General features: G+C 41.9%; 1 protein-coding gene across 2 annotated transcripts in view; it reads right to left on the minus strand.

The window, feature by feature from the left end:
• The window catches only part of NUP93 (nucleoporin 93), a 103,372-nt gene that overhangs the window by 23,602 nt on the left and 62,659 nt on the right, over window positions 1–17,111 (minus strand). For both annotated transcript variants that reach the window (XM_039232644.1, XM_039232645.1), the window contains 2 exons: window positions 11,553–11,615; window positions 6,520–6,648 (listed from right to left, as the gene is read on the minus strand). In XM_039232644.1, coding sequence (XP_039088575.1) covers window positions 6,520–6,648; window positions 11,553–11,615 — 192 coding nt within the window. The remainder of the gene's footprint in view (window positions 1–6,519; window positions 6,649–11,552; window positions 11,616–17,111) is intronic.

A 17,111-nucleotide genomic window follows, 5' to 3' on the forward strand; every position in this document is an offset into this window, starting at 1 on the left:
TCAATTTTATAGATGAAGACACCAAAACACACAGAAGGCAGCCTGTCCAAGGTCACTCCAATGGGAGGCAGTGGAGCCATGGTTTGAGAGCACATCCTGGCCCCGCAGTGTCCACCAGGGCAAACTCCCAAAGACAGCCATCGAAGAACCAGAGGGGAGTGGTCAGAAATCCTGTCTCCACTGCCCACTAGCCATGTGATCTTGACTGCGTGTACTGCTTCTTTTGAGCCTCGGTTTCTTTTGCTGTAAAACAGGGGATGTCATGGTATCCACCTCGGGTTTGCAATAAAGATTAAACAAGGATAAAAACGGTATTTACAGCACAGCATTGTTGTGAGGGCTAAGCAGAAAGAAGTCAGAACAGGGCCTAACACTTGGCCAATAAACACTAGCTATTACCACTTTTTAAACAAAACAAAATAAACAACCGTAATGAAAGTAGGAATAAATCCTATACTGAACAACAATGGATAGATACAGACACTAGAGAAACATAACCTAAAATATTTTACTCTGAGCTGGCTGGAAATTCTCAACTCATTTTTCTAAAATAAACACAATCGTATGAACAGAACCCCCCCTTTCCTCCCCCACCGGCCGGCAGCTCATTTTCTCTTTCTGGACTAACTCTGAGTGTTCCCAGTAACACAGGGTTGAGGACTGTTCTATTCGACAATCAGCCACCCTTCTGGAACAGAACTAACCACATGAATGTTGATGCTTCCGAAGTCTTTTGAAAAACACAGGGCACTAAACTTGTTAATTCCAGTAGCCTATTCAGGGGAATGACCAAGAGGATAAAGAGGGGAACACAACACTAAAACATTTCTGCAAGGACACGGTTGTTTCAGCTCCATATACATAAACAGCCTTGAGAAATATTTTCCAGTACTAAAACCTAATTTTTAAAATTATCCATTTAAAAAGTAGTTGGTTTTCAGCCTTCAAATTTCCATTTAAATTAATTTTGCCTAATGCTCTTGTTTTCAAGGGTAGCTCTCCTTTATTTGCCCTTGGCCGAGCCTCCGTCTCACAGCACATAAAGTCAATTACCCCAGAAACTGGATGTGCACACGCACATTCCTGGGCTGAGGAGCCAGCAAACGTTCACTGGGATTTCAAACCCAAGAGCTGCTAGAGGGCTGTGTGCGAGGAACAGTCCGAACGCCTTGGACATTTGGGTTTCTCTGCACTGAAGCCTGAGGGCCGTACCATGAGGACGACAGGGGCAGGGAATCAGAGACCAGAAAGGCAGGGAAGGTGAGAGAGCCAGAGAGGGACTCATCTAGAGTCTAGAGATACGATGTAAGAAACAGCAGCCTCTCAGAGCACAGACATGAAAAGAGTCTTCTCAGAGTAGACGATATTCCCCAAACAATAAGGGAGGATTCCAGATCAGGTAGGAAGTGGTTGGAGGGTGGCAGGAGGGAATCACAAGCTTTTATGAAGCAGCTACTTTTGTAGAAAGAATATCCAGGAATAAATAAAACTCTTTTCCCAAGAAGGGCACATTCTAAAAGGAATGTAACTAGCATTCCTAGCAGAGTAAGTATGTAGTAAAAAAAAAAAAAAATACACACACACACACACACACACACACGTGATCTATATACTACAGAAGGAAGATAAATTTTTTTTAAATGTTTTATTTATTTCTAGGAGAGAGAGAGAGAGAGAGAGAGAGAGACAGCGTGAGCAGGGGAGGGTCAGAGAGAGAGGGAGTCACAGACTGAAACAGGCTCCAGGCTCTGAGCCGGCAGTCAGCACAGAGCCCGACGCGGGGCTCGAACCCACGAACCGCGAGATCATGACCTAAGCGAAAGTCGGACGCTTAACCGACTAAGCCACCCAGGCGCCCCTGGAAGATATTTTTTAATTTCCAAGTGGAATGTTTGGTTTTACATAAGCAAAATGAACTAAAGTGATTAATTCAGAGTAGCTAGCTGTAAAATCTGTACACAGGAGCCTATTGCTACTAGGAAAAAAACACCAACTGGGGACCAGAGGACCCAGGTTCTAAACACAACCCAACTGTGTGACCTTTGGTAATGACATCTAACTTCTTTGGAGCCTCATTCTTCATGGACAAAGTGGGAAGAGTACTTTGGGCCATTTATATAATGAAACCTATAGAGGCACTAAAAATGGCAGACAGCTACATGTGCTAACCTAGAAATGGCTCCCAATCAGTTCAGAAAAATCAAACCATAATAAGTTGTAGAATCTAATATATAAAATGGTGTCATTTATGGAATAAAGTGATTACCGATCAGATGGACGTACGCCGACCAGGGTGCGTATGGGTGAGGGAAGGAACCAGCAGGACACCCTGCGCACTGCTGTCCGAGGTTATTTTCGAGTGGGGGGAGGGAGGCAGCGGCAGAGTTCTCAGCAGTGCATCTATATCCCTCTACTCTTAGCATATTGAGCAAGAAGGTACTCAGGTATCATGCAGCATGACATTAAAATGAAGGGCCTCTTTGAATTTTTTTAATGCTTATTTATTTTTGCATCAAAGGGAGTACAAGTGAGGGACAGAGAGAGAGAGAGAGGGAGACAGAATCCAAAGCAGGCTCCAGGCTCTGAGCTGTCAGCACAGAGCCCGACATGGGGCTCGAACCCACGAACCATGAGACCATGGACTGAGCTGAAGTCAGACACTTAACTGACTGGGCCACCCAGATGCCCCAGAGCCTGTTTGGATTTTTTAAGTTGCTTTTTTGAAAGAACTAAAGAGCATTTTCTACACTTGAAATCCTACTCGAATTCTGATATGTGAAACAACCCCCCACCCCAGGAAAGTAACAAGGAATCTAAAATACAGCTTGGAATCATGCAGTCTGGAGTTTTCCAATTACACTCTGTTGGTCTCTATTTTACTGTATTGCATCAAATCTAATACATCATCTACTATTAAGACATGTTATTTATGTACCACTAGGAAAGGAAAAATGTTCTCCACTGAATCATGACGCTGGATTTAAAACACACCCTGATTTCAGAGATAGTAAAATGTAGAAGGGTTTTGTGACTGGGAATTAATGAAATTTGCTATTAAGTCCATTATCAAATAAGACCTTATATTCAACACGCACTTTTGCACATCACAGTGTAAAATGTTACCTTCACTATCTGTAGTTAAGCTACAACTTAGCTTCTTAATGGAGCCTGTTGCTTGTTAGGCTCAGTCATTCCCCAGACAAGACATTCCAGAACCATCTACGATGTCTAAAACCAACACAGGCGCTAGACAATACAGAATTTAGATAAAAGTTGACTTTTAAATACTGTTTTAAAAGTTGGCTAAGATGTACCAAAGATTCCCAACACTGCTCAAACCCCATGTGCTGTCAGGCAAGCCGTGTAGGCCTGGGGTGTTCCTCCTCCCACTAACCACATGCAAGTAGAGGCACAGGGATTCCAAAAGCCTCTTCCTTGCTTCAAAGCATATGTGTTCTTTTTTTTTTTTTTTTTTTTTTTAATGTTTATTTATTTATTTTGACAGAGAGAAAGGAAGAGAGAGAATCCCAAGCAGGCTCTGATCCCCCCACGACAGGCTCGACCTCATGAACCAGGAGATCGTGACCTGAGCTAAAATCAAGAGTCGGATGCTTAACCAAATGAACCACCCAGGTGCCCCACATTCTTAGAGATACTTTATAAACGAAGGGAGAGCCCTAAACGGGGACAGATCCATATTGAAATGACTAAAATGAACTTGATATGTGGCTTACAAACACTAACACCGCTGTAGATACCGCTGGGGATGTGCTGTGTGTGCAGTGTCTGCCGTTCTGGGAGGGGCACTGCGCACATGCTCTATGCTCCTTAGGATGCCTCTTCCAGAGAGGCCATCGACAATAAGGACACCCAGGTCCAGGAATCCAAAGCCTATCTCTGGCCTTCATGCCATGTGGTTTCCTATAAATAGGGTAGAGGAAAATGTCTGCCCCACTGGAGATAACATCACCTTTCTATCGCTTTGAAGAAAATTACAAGGGAGAAGCCTGTAGAAACAGTTAAATTAAAAGAAGACAGACAGACAGACAGACAGAAAGAAAGAAAGAAAGAAAGAAAGAAAGAAAGAAAGAAAGAAAGAAAGAAAGAAAGAAAGAAAAAAAGGCCAAGTGTGGCAAGGGTATGGAACAAATGGAATTCTCACATACTGCTGGTGGGAGGGTACATCGATACAACCATTGTGGAAAACCGTTTGGCAGTACCTACCAAAGCTGAACACATGCATACCCTCTGACCCAGCCTCTTAGCTGTACCCAACAGAGATGCAAACATATGTTCACCAAAAGACACGTACAAGGATGTTCACAATAGCACTATTCATAAAAGCAAAGAACTGGCAACTATCCAAATGTCCATCAACCCAAGAACAGATAGATTGTAGTTATACTATTCAGCCATGAGAATGAATGGCCCACAACTACATGCACCAATATATACAATGTTAACCAAAAGAAGCCAGGAACAAGAGCATATACTGTATGACTTCATTTATATAAAGTTCAAAACAAAAAAGCAGGCAAAATTAAACTATGATGTTACAAGTCAGGACAGTGGTTCCGCTGATGGTGGTGAGAGGCAGTGACTGGAAAGGCACCCACGTAGGGCTGTTGGTGTGCTGGCAGTGATCTGTTCCTTCATCTGGGTATGTGCCACTTGTGATAATCCCCCAACAGCATACTTATAATGTGCGTACTTTTCTGTATATACATGTTATACTTCAGGAAAGAAGTTCAAAACAACAACAAACAAAATCTAGAAGGTTCCAGAAAACAGCAATTCCCTAGGTAACCTGAAGAGAGAACCATCTGCATCCCTTGCCAGCTTTTACAGCAAAGCTATCCATTCTGCTAGATGTCACAATGGAGAATATAGCAAAACTATCGATAACTTTCTTCCAAGGGGACTGGAGGTCAAGGAAGAAAAGTCTACTAAATAGACTAACCTATTTTTAAGAAAAGAGCAATCAAAAAAGAACATCTCATTAGCAGCTTATAATTGCTTCCAAATCCCAATACAGACCACAACCTATTAACACCATTTTAAAAAATAGAGTTTATAAAACCATGAGCTGTTCTACTTATCTGTTCGGACTCACAAGAAACAGAGAATGAAACATTAGGTTGGCCAAGGGGTTTATACATTAATTCTTTCCCAAAGACTCTGATCTTAGTCTTTGAAGTCTTTGAGTGTAAGAAATGTGGAACAGGGTCCTTAATAAGTAATTTCCTAAGACCAAAGTCTTTAGTGTTTATTTGGGGGCTAACTTAATGGAAAAAACTGATTTTTAAGTCAGGAACAGATGTGTAGATATGGGATGTATGAAGTTATTACCCCACAGCCATGATACACCTGCCAAGCTACCTACCTTCGACCCAGACTTCAACAGAATGATGGTCTAGAGCCAACAGTCCTGGGTCTCACCAGTATGTTACATGTCTCTCTGACTCTCAGCTGGCCCACCTCGTGTGAGAAACGGAACGCTAGCCAGTCATGAAACAAATTGTGGGAAAAAAGATTTACCAGGAGGCATTGGAAACATTACTTGAAATGTCTTACATGGTAATTTTTACATTATACTTTTGAATCTGTACCTCTAACTCATCTGAAACTACTTTTTTTTATACCAATAGTAAAGAATGGCCATTATGGGTCTGTTGCTCACATTATTACACAAATGAATCCGAGGTTTTTGATCCGAGCAAGTGAAAAACTGGAAATGCCATTTACAGAGATGATAAACTCTGAAGAGAGAAGGCTGGCAGGCTGGCATGGAGAGGGAGGTGGTGGGCGGCTGCTCTAATGACTCAGTTATGGACGTGTTTAGCTTGAGATGGCTAGGAAATGTGCCGGTAGAGCCAAGAAGGCCACCAAATAAAGAGGTCTGGGGTTTGGGGCTGCAAGGTAAATCTGAGTCTTCAGCATAGAAATGGTATTTAAAGCTACATGCCCAGGTGAGATCAACAAGGCAGTGACTGAGGGAGAAAGAACAGGTCAAGGATTGAGTCCCAGACACTCAAACACCTAGAGGTCAAGGAATCAGAAAAATTCAGCAAAGGAGGCTGAGCTGAAAGAAATACCAGCAAATGTGGGCGTCCTGGAGGTCAAGCAAAGAAACGGTCTCTAGGGGGAGATAGTGGTCATCTGTGCCAAGACCACCAGCAGTCTAGTGGATGAGCACTCCTTGACCTCATATTTTTATTAGTAGTAGTTTATCTTTTTTTGTTTAAAAATTTTTAATGTTTATTCATTTTTTGAGAGAAGAGAGAAAGAGAGAGAGAGAGAGAGAGAGAGAGAAGAGAGAACACGAGTGGGAAAGCGGAAGAGAGAGAGGGAGACATAGAATCCCAAGAAGGCTCCTGGCTCCGAGCTGTCAGCACAGGGTCCAACACGGGGCTTGAAGTTAACGAACTGCGAGATCATGACCTGAGCCGAAGTCGGATGCTCAACCGACCGAGCCACCCGGGCGCACCAGTACTGGTTTATCTTTTGGACTCAACCTACCTCGCTTTCTTGAGTAAAGTCCAGAGCATCTTCTCCTGATGCCAGCAGTGTGTGGAGGATTCGCTGTTTCACTTGCTCCCACTCGACCAGCATGGACTCTCGATGGTACTCCTCAGCCATGCCAAAGGTCTGTCAGAGAGGAACAGAGGGATATGACCCAAACACGAAAACAGCACAGTTTCTTTTAAAATTCAACAGAAACTCAAAGCCCCTCCGATTATTATCCTTCCATAAGTGGAGCAAAAGCAGTCTACTTTAAAAATTATCCACCAATTAATACCTAACACAGTGTAAAGATTGTTTTAAATGGGGTAAAATATGCATAAAATTCACCTCTTAACCATTTTTCAGTGCACAGTTCAGGATATTAGTACATTCAGACTGTCGTGTAGTCACAACCACCACAAAACGTGATTCTTTTTGTCTGGCAAAACTGAAATCCTGTCCCCTAATTAAACACTAACTCTCCATTTTCTCCTTCCCCCAGTCCCTGGGAACCGCCACTTTCTGTCTCTATGACTTCAACTACTTCTAGGTACCTCGTATAAGTAGAATCATACAGTGTTTGCCATTTTTGGTTGGGTTATTCCATTTAGTATAATTTTCTCAAGGTTCATCCATGGTGTAGCAAAAGCGGAATCTCCTTCCTTTTTAAGGCTGAGTAATATTCCATTGTATGTGTCTGCCATGTCTTGTTCTGTTCATCCATCTACCCGTGGACACGTGAGCTGCTTCCACCTTTTGGTTACTGTGAGTGATGTGCTATAAACATGGATGTACCCCAATTCTTTGGGGTATATACCCAGAAGTGGAACTGCTGGCTCACATGGTTAATTCTATGTCTACTTTTTTGATGGACTGAATACTGTTTCCACAGAGAATGCATTTTATATTCCCACCAACAATGCACAAAGACTCCAGCTTCTCTACACCCTTGCCCCCTTGTCAGCACTTACTATTGTTTGAGCTTTTTTGGGGGGGAGGGGGAGATAGTAGCCATCCTACTGGGTGTGGGCTGTTATCTCATGGTTTTGATTTACATTTCCCTAATGGCTAGCAATGTTGAACATCTTTTCATTTGCTCATTAAGATAAATATCTTTTTAAACCTCTGAAATGAGAGGCTACATATTACAATTGATAGCATGTCAGTTTTAACTGAAGTATTTTTAATTGGATTATATATATCAATGGTTTTTAGTAAGCACCTAAAAAGACAAAAATGAAAGATTCTCCCAGTGTCTTTATTTTTTTAGAGATAGTAATATTTTCATAGAAGGAGGTAAACCAGTAAAAGAACGGAGCCTTCTACAATCAGGTTTCCTACCACCTGCTCAAAGTCACTATTGAAATGTCTGGCAAACCTCACTCCTACCTAGTGGTGATATGGCAGGTTGTTGCCAAAATAAAGGTGCTCAGAAAGAAAAAAAAAAAGGAGGGAGGAAGGGAGGGAGGGAAGGAGAAGACAAAACAAAACCTTCCAAAGAAATAAGTGAAAGCAACTTCAAGATACACTAAATCATGACCTAAGTTCTTAGCCTATTATTCTTTAATTGGCAGACCACGTTTCCCATCAGCTTAAGCCCACATTTCAAAAAGCCATTTCATTTGCAATCAGATTGGCATCTAATTAGGCAGCACCAAGGGAATGAGTATTAGCAACACCTATTTTATTTTTGGCAACACAGAATTTATACTGATAATACCCATATACATGAACTCTGGAAAACTGCTAGAAAAATCACATACACACTTTCTACAAGTGGGATGTTTGTGTATAGACCAGTATTTGTTAAAATGTGAAAACTGGAGATACCAGAAACACACAAAAATGATTGGGAAGAAGGCTGGCATATCCTGCAAGTCTGATTTTGGTCCATCTATCAGTGACTCCCTTCTCTAATATGTATTCTGAAGACACAAGGAGAAATGACAATCACAAACTTTAAAAAAAGTCTTCGCCCTGGTTTGCTTCTCACTGGAGTCAGGCAGAATGAACCATTCCAGTCAGTTAGCCTGGAGTGAAAAAAATCTCCAAGGAAAAACTCACTTTCTCTCGTTACCTTAGTGAACTGAAATATGAGAGCCCCGCATTTTGAATAGAGAGAAGTACGCTGGAAGCAAAAGGCGATGTCAGGGGCAGGAGAAGATAACCAGAAATTGTGCACAAGTGAATCATAATTTCGTCTCAACTCTTCCCACTGAGTGCTCAAACCAACAACCGCCTCGGCAGTGAGTCTCTCCCGGCGGTGGAAATTGAGGGGTGATGTGGCAGAGGAAAGGAGGTGGGGGAAGGCTGGCAGACCGTACAGCTCTCTGAGCTTGCCACAGGTGAGGCACTGACGAAGCTGTGGTACTGACCCAAGAGACCAGAGCGATGCAAGAGTTTTTCTTAAGGATAAGTCCTCTGGCTGATAAAGAATGGCAGTAGTAAAAGCAACATGAAGAAGTCAGACAACATACTATCCAGAGACACTGTTGATAAGGATGGTGGGGACAGGCTTCCAGCATCATTTAAAGGTCAGAGTGACCCTTAGTGGGAATTAAGAGTGGGAATAAGCAACACCTGTTCATCAGGCTGCCCACCTACGTGCCAAGAACTCCAGTTTCAAGAACACAGGAAGTACTCTGAAAACTGGCAGTTTTCTGGGCTCAAATCCTCAGATGCATCCGAGCAATATGCCAGGCTACTCATTTAGAAACAGCACCACAACTTGAATGAACAGCACTGTGGTTCCATTCATCATCAGTGTGATAAGGAGCTTCATATAAAAATAAATGGCCCAACATTAAAATCCTCTTCCTTTGACCATGCAGTCTTCAGCTTATCTTAATTACATTAGAGCTAATGAACACTGAATTTGTGGGCTCATCAGGGATGATCGGCCACTCATCTGCCCTATTCCAGCCTATTCCCTTTAGACCCACATCTGAACCACTGGATCATGTACAAAGAAGAGTGTCAACCAGAAGAGCTAGTGAGAGAGAATCAACAGAGCTACTAACTGACACCTAAGAGGAGAGGAGGACAGTGAGGGTCTGAGGCAAAGTGAGAGGTAGGCAACAGGAGGGACAGGAAGGGAAGAAATCCAAGGGAAGAGAAAAGGGATAACCTCGAAGGGTGTGTGGATGTGTAAACACTAAAAGGAAGGAAAGACAAACCACAGGAAATGACAGAGCAGTGGAGAAATTAGAAATTAAATTGGAATCTTTCAAGTTAACGTGTGTAAACCTCTTTGAACACAGTTAAGAAAGGAACGCAGGAAGAAAAGTGGGCAACTGAATTAAAAACAGGTGGGGAGCACGCGAACCCCAGTTTCATAAAGAGAAGAGGGCAATATGCTTTGACTTCGCACCCACTTATTATCGAGCTGTTGCTGGCTTTTAGAAAGTCTACATATGTTCTGATGATGTTGTTCTGTTTTTGCTGGGATGCACCAAATGGAAAAAGATAGGACACATTTGTGGTTTTGTAGCTTGTTTTCTTGGCATTTCAGCAGGACATTGGCAGGTTATTCAGACATGAAATTACCACCAAAATGCCAGGAAGCTGCTCACCTTTTGTTTGAAAATGAGTCCTGCTCAGTGGTTAGTCCCCTGGTGTGCAGACAGGTGAGAGGTCTCCCATCACGTGCCGGCTCCCGGCACCGGAACATCTCCCTCACAAACACATATGCACGCCTTTTGCACTGTGGTATGTCACTTAAATGTTTTGGCTGGCTGCACATTTAGTCTCAGTATGGCACAACGTTCAGAGGCTGCCAATTCCAGAAACACATTCCGCAGGGTAAATGGATTAATAAGGCTCAGTGGCATTTGACAATCCTAATTTAATTTCACTGGTTCTCTCCAGCCGGAGAATCAATGTTGGTGAGTAACTCACTCAAAGTGTGAACAAGGAAAAGCATTAAAAAAAATTTTTTTTTCCTCTCAAATCTGAATCGAGTGAATTTCTCTATTTCCAGGAATAAATACTATTGCCAAAAATATACTTAATAAAATTTTAGGGATTTTTTTTACTGTGATAATTAAATGTCTCAGTCATTTAAAGAAATGCCTTTGGAACACCTTATGAGAGCCGGCGAGCCCCCTGCTTGCCCTATGTCACTCACATCAGCCGATCTGAGACATTTCCACCTGCACAGAACATTTTAATAAAGCACACTGAGAAGCGGTATTTTTTCTTTATTATTTTTTAAACTACATAAATAATACATAAACATATTTTACTTAATAAGAGTTATAGAGTAAACAGCAGAACGGAGGTTTTCCCCTTCACTCCTGTTCACTTTTGCAAAGACAGCCACTGTTGGCAGACGAGCATGAACCCTCCCCAGCCTCCTGCCGGGGAAGAGGTGCATTTTTAGAACCAAGTTCAGACTGCTAACCTTCCTCCTCCCTCCCTAAAGGACTCCAGGGGCCTAAAAAATCTCTTACTCCACAATGGGATGTGTTGGAGACGGTCTGTTCTCTTAATTCTTGTCAGAGAAAAATGGAGAGAACACATGTTAGTAAACGATCTTGGAGGGGATGCTTGATGCAAAGCACTGCTGCTCATATAATGGCTGCTCTCGCCGACTAAGTTACCATCCTTTGGAGCACCAAGCAGTTTTGTTGTTTTTGTTTTAAGATCTTGGGGAAATTGTTAGTATAAAAGGTAACCTAGAAAGTCAACTTGTATGATAAAAGGAAGGAAAAAAAATAAAGGAAAATTATTGATGGTCATACCTCCTTTTCTGAACTGCTGATTCAGTAGAAATCAAAATACCACTTATATTGTAACAGTGAATTGTCTGGCCCTTCCATGTTAAGATTAATTTAATAATTAACCAGCCAATGTATGTTTCAGATGCATTTCAGTTACTAAACACATGTGCAAATACAAGCACGGTGTCTTCCTCAAACTCCCTACAACTCCCTCTGGTGAATTAACTGAGTAGGAGAGCTGGGCCTAGGACACAGGCTTCAGCTTCCAGAACCTGCACTGCCAGTATACACTGCTGCCCTCACAGTTCATCTAGGGCCATTTCTTACCCTCTTCCGGGACTCTTCAATGGCAGACAGCAGGGCATTGTCCTTCTCATTCTTCAGGAAACCCTAAGAAAGGGGAAGAAATGACACAACCAGGTTAAAATTAACCTTCAAATCATCAAAAGTATACTGTAGGGGGGAAAAAATAACTATAAGGGTACCTGCTATCCTGCCCACCATCACCGTGACAGAAATTTCTTAACTCAAAACCATCAGAACAGATAATTTTTATAGATGTTTCCTAGTTCCTTTCATTCTGGGAAGCACATGATGACCATTAGAAGGTAAAGTCCCCATGGAGCAGTAGCATGAGTCCCATGTCCTACAGGACATATAAAATGTGAATAAACAGTCAAGACTGCTCTTCAGTATTTCTGACCAGTCCACATCACAGATATGGCTTTGCCTATGCGCCCAGTCACAGTTCTTCTTGGTCTAGATTTCTCTGTTGCTTTCAACTCATTCTTCAGTTTCTTCCTACCCCAGTAGAAGCATCACCATTCATTCGCCTGGCTGTTTTCTCCTTATTTGTCAATGGCTGGGGTACCCTTCCCCCCAAATCTACACATTTCTTCTGGGGTTTTGCTACATGTACTCCCTATTTCAGGCCTGATGACATCAGCTGCTTGTTTAATATGGGTGGGTGAAAAAACAGTCCACAAGTCTGGTTAAATATGCACGGGGCTAAATGCCTACAAAATGCAACTACACAGTAACACAATGGCAGACCTAGTTTCAAAATCATGGTGCCTCCATTTACTGATGGCATGAATCGTGCAAAGTCACCCAGTCTCTTAACCTTAGTTTACTCATATGTAAAATGAATATTAAATGAGATAATGCAATCAAGCACTTGACTCAAGGTTCAATGCATGTAGCTCTATTACTAGAATCAATTAGATTTAGATTTAGATTTGTTGGTGACATCAAAGAGAGAAATGCCCAGGAATATGAACTCTCTGAGGGAATATATTACAAAGTAGAGTTAAGCTAAAGTTTTTAAGATATGGTAAATTAAAAAGAAACATTATTTGACAGTTTAAAATTTTTACTGTATGGTTAATCTTTTTAAAGTTTATTTATTTATTTTGAGAGAGAAAGCGGACACAAGCTCAGAAGGGGCAGAGAGAGAAGCAGAGAGAATCCCAAGCAGGCTCTTCACTGTCAGCATGGAGCCCAATGCGAGGTTCAAACTCACAAACCATGAGATCATGATGTGAGCTCAAGTCAAGAGTCGGACACTTAACCTACTGAGGCACCCAGGTAACCCGTGGTTAATTTTTGATCACCTATTATATTTTAACAACTGTAACATTTTAAAATATGTTATTCAAGCAGTCCCAGATATGAAGTTGCTGATTCTTGGGGAAAAAAGCAAAAAATGGGGGGTGGTGGGGGAGGTACTATAGTTGGGGATATAGATTTAAATAAAATACTACTAATCTTCTGGGTTTCCCTGATCTCTTATGTATTGGCCCATGATTCCCCCACACCTGCCACACCCCAACCTGGCAGCACACTGGAATGACAAGGGTGATGGCCAGGAGCCCAGGAAATAGTTCCCTTGTAGGCTCCTCTGGGTAGTCCCTGGGGCAGTCTGAAGACACAACATGAAGGCTGCTCCAAATACCTACACTATTCTGGGTGGGGAAAGGTACTGGTCATTTGCTTGCTAATGCAGTGGCCTCATTAAACCAGAGCACATTAAGTTATGACCCTGTATAGTGCATTCAGAAGGCGGCAAGCTTATCACCACATCCTGCCTCTGGCCAGAGGTGAGATGATGGGGAAGATTTTAACAGATCCTATTTATACCCTTCACAGCAAATGAATCCAGTCAACAAACCTTTACCATAATTTCCCTTTCATAAGCAGTCTTTACTGGCTAAAGGTTTTAGTATCACAGTTTATAAACAATGAATTATCATTGAATGCTGCTTGCAAAAAAGGGTAGAAATAGACTGTGCTTTACTGCTGAGTTATCATTGAATGCTGCTTGCAAAAAAAGGGTAGATACAGACTGTGCTTTACTGCACCCCTTCCCCGCTGCTGCTCTGAGAGGTGGACTGTCTACACAAGCCTCCTCTGGGGTAGGGGGGTGATAACCACTGCCTAACCAGGCCTGGTCTCATTTATTTTTTTTTAGTTGGGGTGGGAGGAGCAGTGCCAAGTGCCCCGTGCCCTCTCTGGGCTTCCTCTGCTCTTCACAGGGACCAGCCCATCCCATTCCTTTAACGTAGCCATGTCTACATTTAACCCAGGTACACACACAATTAAAACACAGATGCAAAGCAATAATCAGATACATTTGTTTAAAAGCAACATAATTTTCTGTAGGAAACACAATTCCAAATTTTCTAAGAGATGAAATGTCAAGTAGTGATGAAAGAAAGAAAAACAGATGTTGCTTTAGGGGCAGATTATACTCCTCTTGAAAATATTCATTATAAACCTACATTCCAAAAGTCTCACTAATAAGTAAATCAACCACTTGTGCATGAGAAGCAGATTTTAGACATCATCTTCCTATGAACAAAGACCATAAGCCATCACATACTGGGCTTCCTTCTATAGCACAAAATAGACCCCCAAGATACAGAGTTTTGATTTTCAATTTCTCACCCTTTATTCTTCTCTCAAATGAAACACGAAAAAAGCCCACATATCATATTTTATTGTTAAAAACAACAATAAAATATATAGTTATTTTATATATTAAAATATATAGGTCACTGGCGACCTATCTTTTGAAAAGAATCTTTAAAATTTTTTTAATGTTTTATTTATTTCTGAGAGAGAGAGAGAGAGAAAGAGAAAGAGAGAAAGAGAGAGAGACAGCATGAGCAGGGGAGGGTCAGAGAGAGAGGGAGACACAGAATCTGAAACAGGCTCCAGGCTCTGAGCTAGCTGTCAGCACAGAGCCTGAAATGGGGATTTGAACCCACGAACTGTGAAATCATGACCTGAGCCAAAGTCAGACACTTAACCGACTGAGCCACCCTGGCGCCCCAGTTCTGCTGGTTCTTGATGGCTGATCAGAGTAATTAGAAACAATCACCTTACTGAAGACAGTGGGAAAAGTTGACCTTATAAAAATATATATAATATATACACTTGAATAAAATACATATTTGAATAAAATATATATAGTATATATACTTGAATAAAATATATATATAGTATATACGCTTGAATTATANCAGGCTCTGAGCTAGCTGTCAGCACAGAGCCTGATGTGGGGCTCGAACCCACGAACTGTGAGATCATGACCTGAGCCAAAGTTGGACGCTTAACCGACTGAGCCACCCAGGTGCCCCTGAAAAGAATCGTTAAAAGAAAAATAATTTATGCAGTTGGAAGAGTGGCGGATCCGTGTGCCATCTAGTGGCAGTTACTTTCCTTTAAAGAACACACACCTCAAGGGAAAATAACAAATTAAAGAACTAGTCGGGCAGAAAAACACCTGCCTCAGCTCAAGTTTCGCACAGATCTCTCCCTTGACTTCCCTTTCCCACATGTGTTTCTTTCCCTTCCAATTCCTTCTGTGAGGCACCTCTCACTCCCAGCATCCCAGAGGTATGCCTTCAGAGCTCATCGAGAACGGGCTTTCTGTAGGACTGAGGGCGTGAAGGGTGAATTGGGAGGTGCCTTTTCTCATTGGGTGGTGCTCCGTTACAAAGAAGACCTTGGTCACAGAGAAGGCCCAACAGCCCAGCTCCCACTTGAAGACGCCAGCCTTCTAGCTGTGACCCTCAGGGCACCATATCACTAACGTCCCCTCTTTTTGCCAACAAGCACTGTTTAACTGCGCAGTCTCCCACCTAACCTGTCTACTGCTGGCCCACTGAGTAAAAGAACACTCCACAAACATCTGCTGGCCTGCTAAGTAAGATAACTACTCCTGACTTCCCCATCTGTACACCGCTCCTCCGTGCCAGAATCCTGGAAACTGACCCTCTTCTAACTGGCTCCTTGAATGCATTTTAGTTTCAAGCTTTCTGTAACATATAATAGTTCCCATTCAGCAAGCAATTAAGGGCCAGACACTGCTCTAAGCAATTCAAAGACATTATGGCTAATCCTTTAACAATATGAAAGAACAGACATGATCACTCCACTCTCCCCCCATCCACCCATTCCCCGTTTTACTTTACAGGTAAGAAACAGAATCTCAGCATTTAACTAACTGGACCACGGGACCCCAACCAGGATAAGGAAGAGGCAAAAGTCAAACACAGATCTCAAGAGACCAAATGTTACTGAGATACTTCGGGAATAGTATACTTCTAAATCAAGAAAGTAAAGAAAAACTTTCTTTTCTCTCTAAAAAGATGGGAGTCCAAGAGGGATGCAAAGCTTCTTTAAATTTGTTTTCTTTATCCACTATTAGTTCCCCTTTACAGATGATGAAGGTGAAGGCTCAGAGAATACTAACTATTCTACCAGAACAAGTAAGGGCGGACCCTTTCATGGCTCTGGGGATGACTCCATGCTAAGTGTGCGCTACACACATCTGCTTCTGATCCTGGCTTTTAACCCAACACTACACTGTCTCTCAGTGCTGCTTCACTGGATCTGACTTTAACGCATGTCCTTAATTAATAGGTTTAAACTTTGAAAGAGCCGTATGAGATGGTTTCTAGAGCTCTTATCAACCCTACAATGCTGTGGTTCCATATTCTTAAGATCCCTTTGTTTGTTAGTTGCAAAGCCTGGACGTGGAAACCAAATTTTCTGACCCCCTTTTCTACCTTTTTCCATTCTACCATGCTATCTCTAGCACAGCAAATCAAGGTAGAATAAACATATTTTATGATTGCATATTTATTCATTTCTTCCCCTTAAGTCACAGTTAGGGGAGGAATGAGACAATAAATATCAAGTTTATGGCATTTCTTTAGAATAGTGTTTTTCAAAATGTGTGTCAGAACTCATAACTGGGTCATGAAATCGATCAGCATTTTTTAATGAAATAAAATGCAACAGAGATATATGGTATAGGTAAATACTATTTTGTGAAACTTTTCTTTCAATTATATAATTGAAAGTATTTGTATGTATGAAGTGGGTCGTAGCGTAAAATATAATTCTTCCTATGGGTCACAGACACAAGAATCTGGAAATCGCTGTTTTAGAGGTCAACTCTATGAGGTCTCAGATATTATGACTGCTTATTGCTGTGGAACAATAAACACTGTACGGCTATCCAAGTAAGGTCTCTCTGCCATGTGCTCCATCTTTAACAGAGGAAGTGGGCTGCCCTGTAATGTATAAAGGTTTCTTCCGCTATTTGAAAGTAGAACATTCCTCTGAAACCTTTCGTTAAGTCAAAAAGACATAAAGCGAAGAAGTAATTACCATATACCTATGAAAAAAATTCTGAGTTTTCCCAGACCCCAAAAATAACCTCTCTTGGGCTGTTCTGATACCTTGGGGCACAGCTTGTTAATGGACACACAAAATAAATCAAGATAGAGCACAGACGCTCAAAGATACAGTTCAAAGCTCTGGAGGCCGAGGCCAAGGCCGCGATGCCGGCGCGGCTCTCAGGGAAGGAGTCCG

This window comes from Hyaena hyaena, unplaced genomic scaffold (assembly GCF_003009895.1).
Source record: "Hyaena hyaena isolate Hyena2069 unplaced genomic scaffold, ASM300989v1 scaffold_68, whole genome shotgun sequence".
Classification (NCBI taxonomy): Eukaryota; Metazoa; Chordata; class Mammalia; order Carnivora; family Hyaenidae; genus Hyaena; species Hyaena hyaena.